Genomic DNA, 13,765 nt, shown 5'->3' on the forward strand with positions numbered 1-13,765 from the left:
ATTTCATATTTCATTTATACATATTATTCTCAATAAATTGTGTGCCTCACACACACACACACACACATCCACATATAATAAATACATGCATGTAAATTTAATTTAATTTATTTATTTATTAAAGTAGATAAGGAAGCATATCCAAGTAAAGAATCCAACATTGGCAAAAGCCAAAAGGGTAAGAATCCCCTCATTTAAATCCTATTTAATCCAAACATTAAAAACAATCACCTTTTCTTTTCTTTTTTTTCCTTTTCCTTTCATTATTAAATACCATTATCAATTTTTAATTAGATTAAATACTACCAAACACAAACACACAAAAAATTAAAATAATAACCAAGAAAAAAAACCAAACAACCCAACCAAAGACACAATATTCTTCTTCCCCCTTAACCACCCTACCCCCACCCTACCCCCACACCACCCCCACCCCACTCCCTCTATGTAAGTAAATTAATTAAACCAAGAATTAAATAAATTCAAAGCAAGAATTTATCAACCAAGAAAAAAATTAAAAATAATATATATTAATTATTTTTTGTGGGCTTTTTCCATTATTCATAGGGATTTGTATGTATACATAAAGACCACATTGTTATTCTTGTTTGGTCTGACAATATACATACACACACATATACATACACATATACATACATACATATATATATTAGTGTGTCAGAAATTGGTTCTTTCTTCATACATAGGTTATGTTCTTATCTTAGCAGACAAGCACTTCAAGAATCATCAACTTCTTTTTTTTAACTATAAAACCACCCCACAAATTTTATTTCATTTTTTTCATATAATGAATAAAGAGTACTCCATCTTGAGAATGAAGAATCCTATAGTAGCTAAGCCCGCCACGTGGCTTTCGTCGCCGGCGAGAGGCGGCTTCGAGGCGGCTCCGGCGGCTGAAGGGCTGGAGGTCCGGCCTGGAGGAATGTTGGTTCAGAAGAGAAGTTCGGATTCGAATCAGAATTATAATCCGGTTCCGAATATTAAAGTCAAAGTTAAATATGGTTCTGTTTATCATGAAATTCTCATTGCTTCTCAATCCAATTTTGGTAATTATTATTATTATTATTGTTTTAATTATTATTTGCTTACCACAATTGATTTTTATTAGGTTTATTGATAATTGTTAGAAGAAGAAAAAATCATCTATATATGATTTAATTTTAATTTTTTTGGTGATATTAATAATACGAGGAGTTTTTTTTAGTAATTCGATATAACACAGGAGTACGAAATGCAATAAACTAATTTTTTGTTTCGATTTTTTTTTTAATTTTTTTATTTTAATATTCTTGATTAATTTATTTTTTTCTGATAAATTGCAGGGGAAATGAAGAAAATGCTAGCTGGATTAACAGGATTGCACACACAAGATCAGAAGCTGATTTACAAGGAAAAAGAGAGAGATTCGAAGGCATTTCTTGATAATTGTGGGGTGAAAAACGGATCGAAGATCGTGTTGATCGAAGATGAATTGAGCAAAGAGAGACGAATCCTCGAATCGCGAAAGAATTCGAAAATGGACAAGGCGTCGAAAGAAATCGCAGCCATTAAATTCGAAGTCGACAAGCTTGCCAAACAGGTGATCTTTAAAACAAAAAATCTTGAATATTTAATATAAAAAAAATTAAAAAAAATTAATTAATTTCTTGATTTTTTTTGTAATTGAGTAGGTGGCAACAATTGAAATGGAAATAAATGGAGGGAAGAAAGTAGTGGATACAATTTTATTGAGTTTGATTGAACTGTTGATGACACAGCTAATAAATTTGGATGCAATTGCTGCTGATGGAGATGTTAAGCTTCAGAGAAGAATGCAGGTAAACCACTCACTATTTTTTGATAAAATAAATTATTATTTATTTATATAATCGAACATTATTCGATATTTGGTTAGTTCAATAACTTTTCGGAGCCGCTAAAAAATCTCCGGCCAATCCATTTTTATTTTATTTTAGAGAATATAAAAAATGAACCCTTAAAATCTCTAGTTTAATTATGCAATTGGACCCCTCGTAAAATCGATTGATCGTTTTTGGCGAGTTTATTGCGATTGGTACCCTTATGTTATGTCGAATTGCTACAGAACTACACTATGTTATTTTTTTGGCAGAAACCCTCATCCGACTTATTTTTTAGCAATTAGTACCCCTGTTTTGGGGTTGTGTGCTAAAAAAATTGAACTGGGGGGGGGGGGGGGGGGGGTTGTCGATAAAAAATAATATGGGGTGGTTTTGTAGCAATTTGATATAATATATGGGTACGAATTGCAATAAACCCCATTTTCGGTGACAAACGTGGCATAATTTGGTTTAACATTCTTGAATCAAATAAACTCTAGGCCTTCATTTGGTTGCCAAAATAATATTAAATAATCTAACGAAAACTCATTTATTTAATCAGACCCTTAGAAGTAGGGATGGCAATGGGGCGGGTATGGGGCGGGTTTTGCAATCCCCATCCCCGCCCCGCTATGAAAATCCCCATCCCCATCCCCGTAAAAAATCCCCACGGGTATTAAAAGAATCCCCATACCCGCCCCATAAAATCCCCACGGGTATCGGGGCGGGTAAAAATCCCCGTCTATTTTTTTTTTTTTTAATAAATAAATATGCAATTTAATGATTTATTTCAACAAATAAATCAATATTTAATTATAATACTAATATTTAATTATATAATGGAAACCTAAAAATCCCCATTTTAACTAATATTTAATATATTCCTACTATTTAATTATTTATATTTAATATAATAATTAAAAAATATATATTATATATATAAATAATGCGGGGCGGGTACGGGGACGGGTACGGGGCGGGTCTACGGGGCGGGTATAGGCAAACCCATCCCCGTACCCGTACCCGGTCAAAAAAAAATTTCAATCCCCATACCCGCCCCATTTTTTTTCGGGGCGGGTAATACCCGAAAATTTCGGGGCGGGGCGGGGCGGGGATCCGTCGGGGCGGGTCAAATTGCCATCCCTACTTAGAAGGCATTATAAGGCATGATAATATAATATTTGCGGGTCGACCCAACAAGTTATCGGAATACCAAACATCAAACGTCCAATGATTTAGTTAATAATGACTAATGTCCCCAACCAAACGAGGCAATGTAAGATTATATAATCTTATCTTTTGACCGGTTCACATCTTGGCAATCAAACGAAGCCCGATTCTTTGATCGCTTAATGATTTTATCTCAAATTTTACAATTTTCTTTTAATCAAGTTTTTCGAAAAAATATAAAATGGATTTATATTGCAGGTGAAAAGGGTGCAAAAATACATTGAAGTTGTGGATATGTTAAAGATAAAGAATTCAGGCATGGCAAAAATTCCATTACAGCAGCAAAGAAACAACCAAATGTTCACAGGAAAGATACCTCAAAATTTCCAAAAACAGCAAGAACAGAGGAAACAGGGGAATTTGAGTGCAGGGGCATTTGTGGTAACAACAAAATGGGAAACATTTTGATTAAAAAATAATATTAAAATTTCTCAGTTCAAGAAGTTTGCTGTGGTGATAAATATATATATATATATATATTATATTAATCCATAGTGCAAAAAGAATGATTGATGTGTTCTTTGCATATATTGTGATGGCTTGGGTATAAATATTATGCACATATGTTTTTTTTTTCTTTTTGTTTTTTTTAAATTGTGAAAAAGATGGATTGTATTGAGATATATATATATATATATATATATATATATATATATATATATATATAATACCTATAGTTTTATATTCTTTTTTTTTTTTGTACTCAAATTTTGGCATTTATTATTAGTTGGGAGAAATACACTTTTGTCCCTTAAGTTTATCTTGACTTCACATTTGGTCTCCTTGTTCACCAAAATACAGATTTAGTCCCTTGTTTTTAAACAATTTAACTGTTTTGGTCTTTTTCGTTAATTTAGTCCGTCAGTTAAGACAGTAATAAGTACATACTTGATTACGCCATGTACTAGCGGAAAATTGACGGGAATTATAGTACCAAAGTGTAATTTTTGGGACGGTTCTAGTATGATTCCACAATTTTATTCGAGCACATCATATCTCAGTAAAGAAATGAAATTTAAGAATTTGAGACTCGTTCGGGTTTTTTTTAGAAAGACACATTCGATTAACGCTATGAAAGTCGGGCTAAATAGTACGGCCTAGTAAAACGTTCGATTAAGAAGATTCGTACTTACTCAAACTTGTTACAAAAATTTAAACTCACAATTAAATGCTGTCATTTTATTATATTACTAGCACCCATATGATTAATTTTGTAGGGGCAACTAAAAAAATGAAAGCATATTTGCTGACACGGCAAATTATTTGAGCAATTAAGCTAAACACATCTATTGCGGTGCAATTATCTCACGGAAACTTTAACTTCTTAACGTATTCGCATTTTGAAAACGTTTCACGTCCGATGCTCGAGACACATGTCAGACACTTTATGAGTCGTTTTGCAATTTTTGAAAAGCTAGAAACATGTTTAAATAGAGAATTTCCAAATATTTTTTGTTGTTTCCCTAATTATTTACACGATTTAATGAGGAATAGCAAACTGATAGTTGATAACAATATTTATCTTGAATATATTTGTATGTAAATATATAAAAATAATTTTTATATAACTAAAATCTTATCAACCCCCAGCTTAGTTCACGTGTTCTATGATTGCAGGCTTAGTTCACGTGTTCTATGATTGCAAGTATCTCAAGGTCATCAAACTCGTGAGCCAGTGATCCACTCTGCTCTTTCAGCTCATCCTACTTCAATCGTCTAAGGTGCTCTATCTCTAACATCATCAAAATATATATATATATATATATATATATATATATATATATATATATATATATATATATATATATATATATATATATATAGCATATTTACAGATAGACCCCTATATTTTTAATATTTACACATTTTCCTAAATTTTCATATCCCCATAGTTTTCCTATATCCATTTTTTTTAATCACCATTTCGTGTCCGTGATAAATAGCTATGCAATAAACTCAATTTAAAACTATAACCAACATTTTTTTTTGTTTTATTGCCACAATGAATGAATAGATAGACCCTACAAATTGAACCTTTTGTATAGTGGGGGGGAATAATCCTCTTTTTTTTTATTCAATTAATGATAATCATAATTACCCAATCTCCTGCACAAGATTCTTAAAAGCCAAATACATATGATTAAAAAAAATTAAATAAATAATTATTAGTACGTATTTGACTTTTAAGCAGACACGCTATTTTTTAATTTTTAATTTTTATTATTTGCCTCCAATCATCATTAGGAAGCCACTTTCGCCAAAAGTCTATATTCATTGCTAAATAAATAAATAGAACCACTAACCATATTATTATTATTTAAAAGAAAATTGTTGTATATATTCATATTACCATTAATTAATATCAAATAAATTAGGCGTTGAATTGATAAAAGATACATTAAATTAGGAGTTTTTAAAAAAAAATTATAAAAAGAATATTTAATTTTAAATTTAAACGTGTTATATAAAAATCTTTATATATATTTAATATATATTAGAAAGGGTAGTTTCGTCCATGAAATAAGTTTAATATCCTTGCCTACTCGGCTACTCCAATAACCCTTATTGCCCGTGACTTCAAAGGTAGATCAGGGAAGATCGAAAAAGTCTTATATATATATGTAGGGGTGTCCACTCGATCAGTAAACTGGTCAAAGTTGAATTGGATTAAAAAATTGGTATGTACCAAATTTCGAATCGGAAATTCGGTTAGGCATATGGTAATGATTTTTTGGAGTTTCGGTATTCAATACGGTATTCATTTAGATCTCTTTCCTCTTTTCTTATCTCTAATATCGTAATTTTTTCTTTTCTATGGTATTGTTGCCCAATATACCATAGTGTACCGGATACCAAATTATTTAATAAATATTATTTTTTCTTTTATTTTAAATTCTTTAAGTTTTAACAAATTATAAAATACTTTTAGATTGTTAATCTTTTCCATTATTTACAAACTAGTCTCTATTGATAATCACTTTTTGTTTTTAGGGTCGATTATTGAAATTTAAATGTCAAATTCAAGAATTAATTAGTTTAAATATATTTCTTTTACTTTTTTTGAAATATGAAAATATCTTTTCGGTTTTACCACTATCGAACAGAAAAAACCGAATTAATTCGGCAAAAGCCCATACCAAATCGAACATATCTTTCGGTTTGGTAAACGGTACAAATTTTCAAAGTAACGAAATTTCAGTTTATAAAAATTCCGGTACAGTTCGATACGGTATTACCCAATGAACACCACTACATATATATATATATGGGGATCACTATTTCAAATCCCAACTTTTGCTTACTTGAATACCAAAAAAATAAAAAATAAATAATTAATTTTAAATTACTTTAATACCCTTAATGAAAATTAAAACCAAAAAAATATTACAAATACTATTTTTCTTTCTTAAATACCAAATAATCAAAAACCCTAAAAAATTATTTCCCTCCTCACTCACTCACCCCTCACCTCCTCCACCTCCTTATTCTTCCTCCCTCAAAAACTCTTCTAAAAAATTTTCTTCACAACAAACCCTTCTAAAAAATCTCAAAACTAAAGAAATTAAAACCTCACAAAACTTATAAAATAGAGTTATAAGACAATAATATGGTAGTATATATGAAAGGAGAAGACATTAAGGTAAGTATCGATGTCTTTTTCGAATTTCGAAGTCGATTTTGAAGTTTTTTTTCTTGAAACCCGTCGGCAATTTTCGACACATACAGGTCGATTTTTTGGTCAATTTTCGACACCAATGTGTCGAAAAAAAAAAAAAAAAAACAAATTTCGACACATACTTGTCGAAAATTCTCCCAATTTCGACAGGTATGTGTCGAAAAACACTATTGGTAAAAAAAAAAAAAAAAAAATTGTGCCAACAGTATTTTTTCGACACATACCTGTCGAAATTGGGAGAATTTTCGACAGGTATGTGTCGATTTTTTTTTTTTTTTTTATGTTTTCGACACGTTGGTGTCGAAAATTGACCAAAAAATCGACCTGTATGTGTTGAAAATTGCCGACGGGTTTCAAAAAAAAAAACTTCAAAATCGACTTCGAAACTCAAAAAAGACATCGATACTTACCTTAATGGGTTCTCTTTCCATATATACTACCATATTATTGTCTTATAACTCCATTTTATAAGTTTTGTGAGGTTTTGATTTTTTGAATTTGGAGATGTTTTGGAGGATTTAAGAAGATGAAGAAGATAGGGTTTAAGGGATTTGAGTTTGGGGAGAAGAAGAGAGGATTTGTTTTTCTTTTTTTCCTCGCTATTGAAGTAAGGAATAAAAAAATTGTTGTATAAATTTATTATGGTTGATGAAGGGCATTTTTGTACTTTGCTAGCATTTTTTATTTATTTATGGTTTTAAACTAAGAAAAGGTTGTAAAAACTTTTATAAAAAATGATTTTAAACTTGGAGGTATTGAAGTAAGAAAAAATTGGAATTTGTTTTAATTGCCCCCTATATATATGACAAAAATCTTATATATTATCGGAAAACATTGAAAAGAAATGGGGAGAGATGGAGATTCAGATGGCCATTTTGTTCCAAACACATAATTCATCCAGCTTTGAGATAAACTTACAAGTTGAAGAAGAAACTAAATTATTAATTCAACAAAAATCTTATAATTTTTTTGTCACTAGCTACTTTTTGATTTATTATCCAAAAAATGAGTTAACTTGATAAATAAATAAATAAATAAATGATTAAAAAAAAAGTAGATTAAGATTAAGATGGTCATTCTGCTACAAACTGTATCGAAATATTAGTTATAGTCATCTAGTTTATATAATTTTTTTTAATTATGTAGTCACTAGTAATTCTATAAACAATAGATATATGAAAAATAAATATAAAATAAAGCAAGGGAAATAGCATAAACATTTCAATTGAGAACAATTCCATAAACATAAACACAAATAGAAAAACAAAAAAAAGACAAGGAAATAAAGAACCTAATATCTAAAACCCTAATTAAAAAACAAAACCAAGGAAATCAAATGTGCAATTCTTTCGTGAAGTCTAGATCAGCAGCATGTATGCGGTCGAATTTCTCGACGTCGAAATCACGGTCTTCGTAGTAGCGTTTCCAGACGGGGTGGGCCTTCCAAATACGCGACATCTCCTCAATCGGGATGCCCTTCGTCTCGGGCAAATAAAAGTATATGAAGAACGTCATCACGAACACGAATACGGCAAAGAATATGAATAGTCCGAATTTCATGTGGCACAACATCGGCAAGAATAGCTGCGCGATGAAGAACGTAAAGATCATGTTCACGCTGACGTTGACGCTCTGCCCGGCGGACCGGACCTCAAGGGGTAAAATCTCACTCGGGACGAGCCACCCGAGCGGGCCCCACGACCACGCGAATGCGGCCACGTAAAAGCATATTGCAACCACTACTAGAGATGCGTACCACTTGGGGAGTACGCCCGGGTCGCCGTTGACCCCGAATTTGACCGCGATGCAGATCGTAATCACGATTTGACATATCAACATTTGAATCCCGCCCTCGAGGAAGAGAACCCTCCTCCCGACTTTATCGACCGCGTATATTGAAACTAGGGTTGCGACGCAGTTGACCCCACCGGTTATCAACGCCGACGCGAGCGAGGCGTTGGATCCGAAGCCGATGGTCTTGAATAAGACGGGAGCGTAAAACATGATGACGTTCATGCCGGTGAGTTGTTGGAAGAACGGGATCATCGTGACCATGACTAGGTGGGGCCGGTACTTTGCCCTAAGGAGATTAAAACTAGGGTTTGTAATCTCCTTGGAGGCCGTGCTGGCTGCCACGAGATCATCATACTCCTCGTCGACGTTTTCGATTCCTCGGATTTTTTTCAACCTTTCTAGGGCTTGTTCGTTGTTGCCGCGCTCGATGAGTGAATTGGGCGTGTCTTCGAGAAATACGGAGCCGATTATGAATAGAATGGCGGGGACACCAGCACAACCTAGGCTTATTCGCCACCCGTTTCCGTTCTTCATGTCTGCGGTGAAGAAGTTGATCAAATTGGCCGCGAGGATTCCGATGGTGATTGACAGCTGGAAAAGCATGTTGAGCGCGCCGCGGTACTTGTACGGAGCCGTTTCCGACAAGAACACGGGTGCAGACTGCAAAAAAAAAATGGTTACTACTACTGCTGCTGCTACTACTACAAAAAATTGTCCACCATCAATTAAAAATCTAGATAAAAAATAAAAAATAAAAAAAATTGGTTACTACTACTACTACTACAAAAAATTGCACACGATCAATTAAAAATCTAGATAAAAAAAAAAAAAAAAAAAAAAAAGAAAAAAATTGGTTACTACTACTGATACTACTACTACAAAAAATTGCACACGGTCAATTAAAAATCTTGATTAAAAAAAAATAAAAAAATTGGTTACTACTACTACAAAAAATTGCACATGACCAATTAAAAATCTAGAAAAAAAAAAAAAAGAATATATAAATACCTGGTTAGCGAAACCGACGCCACAGCCGAGGAGTACTCGACCGATAATGAGCATGGCTAGGTTTTGGGCGAAGCCGTTGAAGAGCGCGCCGGCCAAGAAGAGGACCCCACCTAAACACATGGAAGCCTTTCGTCCGAGCTTTCGAGTCACAAGCGAAGCACACCAAGAAGCGACTAGGGCCGCCAAATAGAGAGACGAAGTAAACATAGTCAATCCGGTGTCGTTGAACGTGCAGTACGAGTTCGTACCGGCCACATGATTCTGCTCCCTCCGGTATACGTGCGGAAAGAATTTCTCCAAAAACGACGGCATGGACGTGACTCCACCTGCCATCAAATCAATCTTGTTATATATATATATTCATAACCAACATATATATATATATATCTATAGAATTAAAAATAAATAAGGATTAGGTTAATTACCGGAAATCCCGATATCGTAACCGAAGATGAGTCCTCCGGTAGCAGCCACCATGCAAATCCATAACACCGTCCACGTAAGCTTGCCGGGATATTCTTTATCCCCTTTGCTAATTGCCATACCTCCGGCCATTTTTTTTTTAATTAGGGTTTTCTTGAAATTAAATCTTATAATCTGATAAACCAAGTTATGTATCGACCTATATATATATACACACACGAGAGAGAGAGAGAGAGAGAGAGAGAGAGAGAGAGAGAGAGAGAGAGAGAGAGAGAGAGTATATAACTATATCTATATCTGATCTTCTTAAGATACTTTCAATATTTTTCTAACTGCCAGATGTATCAAACTTCATCTAGACTTATCCGTTAGAGAGAGAGAGAGAGAGAGAGAGTTTGGAGTGTTGCGGGAACATACAAGAATCTGATTTGAGTTGGATGACTTGATGAACAACTGCACCAAGAATTTTGCAGCAAAATAAGGTTGTTTGTTACTACATATCTGGATACCTAGCTATTTGAATTAAATAAGGATTAATATATTTTAATCTGTTCCATTATTAACTGGTAATTAATTAATGCCGTATTATCTAAAGAAATCACATTGAAAAGAATTTGATTTATTAAATTTGAACATATATATTTGTTGAATATTAAAATTTAAATATGTAATATAAATTCTTAATTAACAGGTAATTAATACCGTATTATCTAAAGAAATCACATTGAAAAGAATTTGATTTATTAAATCTGAACATATATATTTGTTGAATATTAAAATCTAAATATGTAATATAAATTCTTAATTTACTCATTTCTAGAGACAATATAATATTAATTAAGATCGATAATAAAGCTCAACAGATAATATTTATTTATTTTTATTAAGAGACAATACATTAAGCAATGATAATATATAAAAAAAAAATATATATTGGAATTTGAGATAAAATATATTCAAGCCCAATTCTGATCTTTTTTTTTTTCTTTCCGAATTTTGAAAATAAATCTCAAAACATGAAAGAGCAAACTTTTCGGTTGGCCTTCTAATTTCTTTTGAATCGGGTCAACCCAATATCATATGGATATGTAAACCTAGCTCGAAACCCTAATTACTGCCGAAACGGTTCGCAAAATTTATTGTTCCTACGTTGGGTTTCTGATGCATGCCGAAACCTGCAACGGTTGATCAGTAGTTCTCGTTCATATATCATTTCATTCTCATTCACGTTGCGGGTTTTGACATGCATCCAGTGGTATCAGTCAGGTCATGCTGTTGTTCATACTATGATCAAATAACATCTTGATGCCTCTTCGCCGAAGAAATTGTGAAGAAGTCAATGTCCATGCCGAAATTGCCGAACTACGAAAAATGCAGCGGTGAAACATATAAGGGGCAGGGGGCTGTTGCCCCCCATGATTAATTTTTTTTTTTTAGGTATTTTGGCATTGTAGTTTTCGAATATTACTTTTGGCCCCCCCTAAAGTTTTAGTAAATATGTGTTTTAACCCTCAATTTTTTTGTTTTTTCTCCACAATCTTATATAAATTATACTTGTATATATTATATTTAATATAAAAATATTTAATAAAATGGTTAAAATTTGTATTATTTTATATAATATTTATGAATATTTATTTATTTTTGATTTTTTTTTATCAATGTCTCTTAAAAATAATATGAGACGATGCCATTAATCTCCAAAATATTTAAGTGCAATACATTAAGAGTTTTTTGCCATGCTTAAAATATGATAAAACTATAATATATATGCTATTTTAATTAAAAATTATCAATATAAACTTATTTTTGCTATATCTTGTGAACCTAAATTTTTTTTCAGGGCGCTGCCCCAAACCCCCAAATTTTAGTTAACCCCCCATACATTTTGATCCTAGTTCCGCCCCTGGAAAAATGGTACTCAACTTCGTCTATGCATGATTCCGTTATTTTACCTCGATACATAGCATCAACAAATAAATACGAAAGAACATCATCTTTCATTTCTTGGTTCTAGTGTTGGGTGCATGATTTGGTCTATATTTATTATTTTTGGACTTTTATTATTGCTCGTTTCTTAGCTATTTTTAAAAAAATTGAAGTATTTTTGGTATTCATAACGATTTCTAAGTAAATATATTAAAATGGATAAAAAGTACAAATTCGAGAGGAAAATCAACTTTGAAAAAAAAAATCGGCGTTGTCTAAATTTTGATCATAACTCACGCATATGATATCGGATTGACGTGATTCAAATGACAATGGAAATCCAACTCAAACTACTACAACTTTCACGCTGTAAGATTTTTGTATTTTGAACTGGAAGAAGGTGCAAATCGAGCTTGCAGTTGATCTCCTTGCACAATGAATTTCGTCAATTTGCGCTCAAGCAGAAAAAATCACCGCGGTGAAAGTCGAAAAAAAAAAATACCCCAGTGCATGATTGCTAAGTATCTGCGTGAACATAAACTACATTAGGCTAATCATGTGTAACAAGCTCTACCTATCAACTGTTGACAAGAAAATTTGTACTTGTTTCAATTGACACAAATTTACATGCTCCAACTAATAGACGATTACTTACTGCATGACAATTTATAAATTATTTTAAATTTAGACCTAGGTGTTTAAGTTTTCTTGGGCCTAGGCCCATCAATATAGTCAACAAACAATTTGACTGTTCATAAGTTTTTATTTAGATGAGTTATAATGTATTGACAAGTTGGAAAAATGAATTGATCAAACAAATAAAAATCATGTGTAGAGAGCGTATATCCACTAAGGGTTGAAGTGTTGTCTAAATAATATTAAATATAGTATTTAAAAGAAATAAAAATAAAAGAGCCTCTTTGGTTAAATTTCAGCCACTCAATTAAAAATATTGATTATTTTATTTTTATTGTAACAAGTACCAACCAACATGTTGAGAATCGAGACATGTTTTTTAGCCGTTATGCAGTTCTTTTTTTGTTTTTTTTAATAATATATTTCTAGTTAAATATTTATCAAATCAAATTTGTTTCAACATGTGATCTTTATAATAAATTTATTGTAGTATATACGGATAATGAGATCTTGCACCTAGTAAAATACATCATGCGGTATTAAATTATAGATGTATATAAATAATTACAATTAAATACATATATGCATCGGTGTATGTGTAAATCACTGATGTAAAACTATATAATATATTTCATCAGGTGTAAGTTCTACAAAACCGTATATACCGAATGAAACAAAATGGGAATGGCTAAATAACAATAGAATGGAATCTTAGAAATTATAATTAAATGTACAATTTAGTCAAAAAGTAATACGAGTTTGTTCAAATCATATTCCTCCCTTACGAGTACTTAATTAAATGTAATAAGCTCTTACGTCCAAAAAAGTTGTTTTAAGAGTTGATAAGTTGTTCAAATCATAATGATCATATAAACTATTTTTACTCATTATAAAATCTTACAAAAAGATATAGATTCTTTTTTTTTTATTTTTTTTTTTGTCGAATACTTACAAGAGCTTATAAACCCTTAAACATTTTTTTTTAAGTTTATAAACTTAACCAAACACTGCCTTAAAATCATAGTATATGAGTATTATTGTTCTATTAACCAAACGAGCTCTTAGTTGTTAATCAACACGTGAATTTTTATGGATGAGATATGAACAGAGGAAAGCTCTAAGTACAAAGAATTTAAAATAATGTCAAATGGCTTCTTAACATATATATATATATATATATATATATATATATATATATATATTGTATTGT

At 31.7% G+C, this 13,765-nt stretch overlaps 2 protein-coding genes across 2 annotated transcripts; one reads left to right on the plus strand and one right to left on the minus strand.

The window, feature by feature from the left end:
* The first annotated feature begins 696 nt into the window (after positions 1-696).
* LOC105956169 (BAG family molecular chaperone regulator 1) lies at positions 697-3,852 on the plus strand. The gene is made up of 4 exons (XM_012980005.2): positions 697-1,067; positions 1,344-1,600; positions 1,692-1,838; positions 3,288-3,852. The coding sequence occupies exons 1-4, from the start codon at positions 809-811 to the stop codon at positions 3,495-3,497; spliced, it is 873 nt and encodes a 290-aa protein (XP_012835459.2). The 5' UTR covers positions 697-808; the 3' UTR covers positions 3,498-3,852.
* A 4,121-nt stretch (positions 3,853-7,973) lies between these two features.
* On the minus strand, positions 7,974-10,178 carry LOC105956186 (sugar transport protein 1). Its single transcript, XM_012980026.2, has 3 exons — positions 9,993-10,178; positions 9,568-9,893; positions 7,974-9,219 (listed from the first exon to the last, which is right to left on the minus strand). The coding sequence occupies exons 1-3, from the start codon at positions 10,120-10,122 to the stop codon at positions 8,098-8,100; spliced, it is 1,578 nt and encodes a 525-aa protein (XP_012835480.2). The 5' UTR covers positions 10,123-10,178; the 3' UTR covers positions 7,974-8,097.
* Positions 10,179-13,765: the final 3,587 nt, after the last annotated feature.

Source organism: Erythranthe guttata, chromosome 1 (assembly GCF_056151865.1).
Source record: "Erythranthe guttata isolate IM_541 chromosome 1, IM_541, whole genome shotgun sequence".
NCBI lineage: Eukaryota > Viridiplantae > Streptophyta > Magnoliopsida > Lamiales > Phrymaceae > Erythranthe > Erythranthe guttata.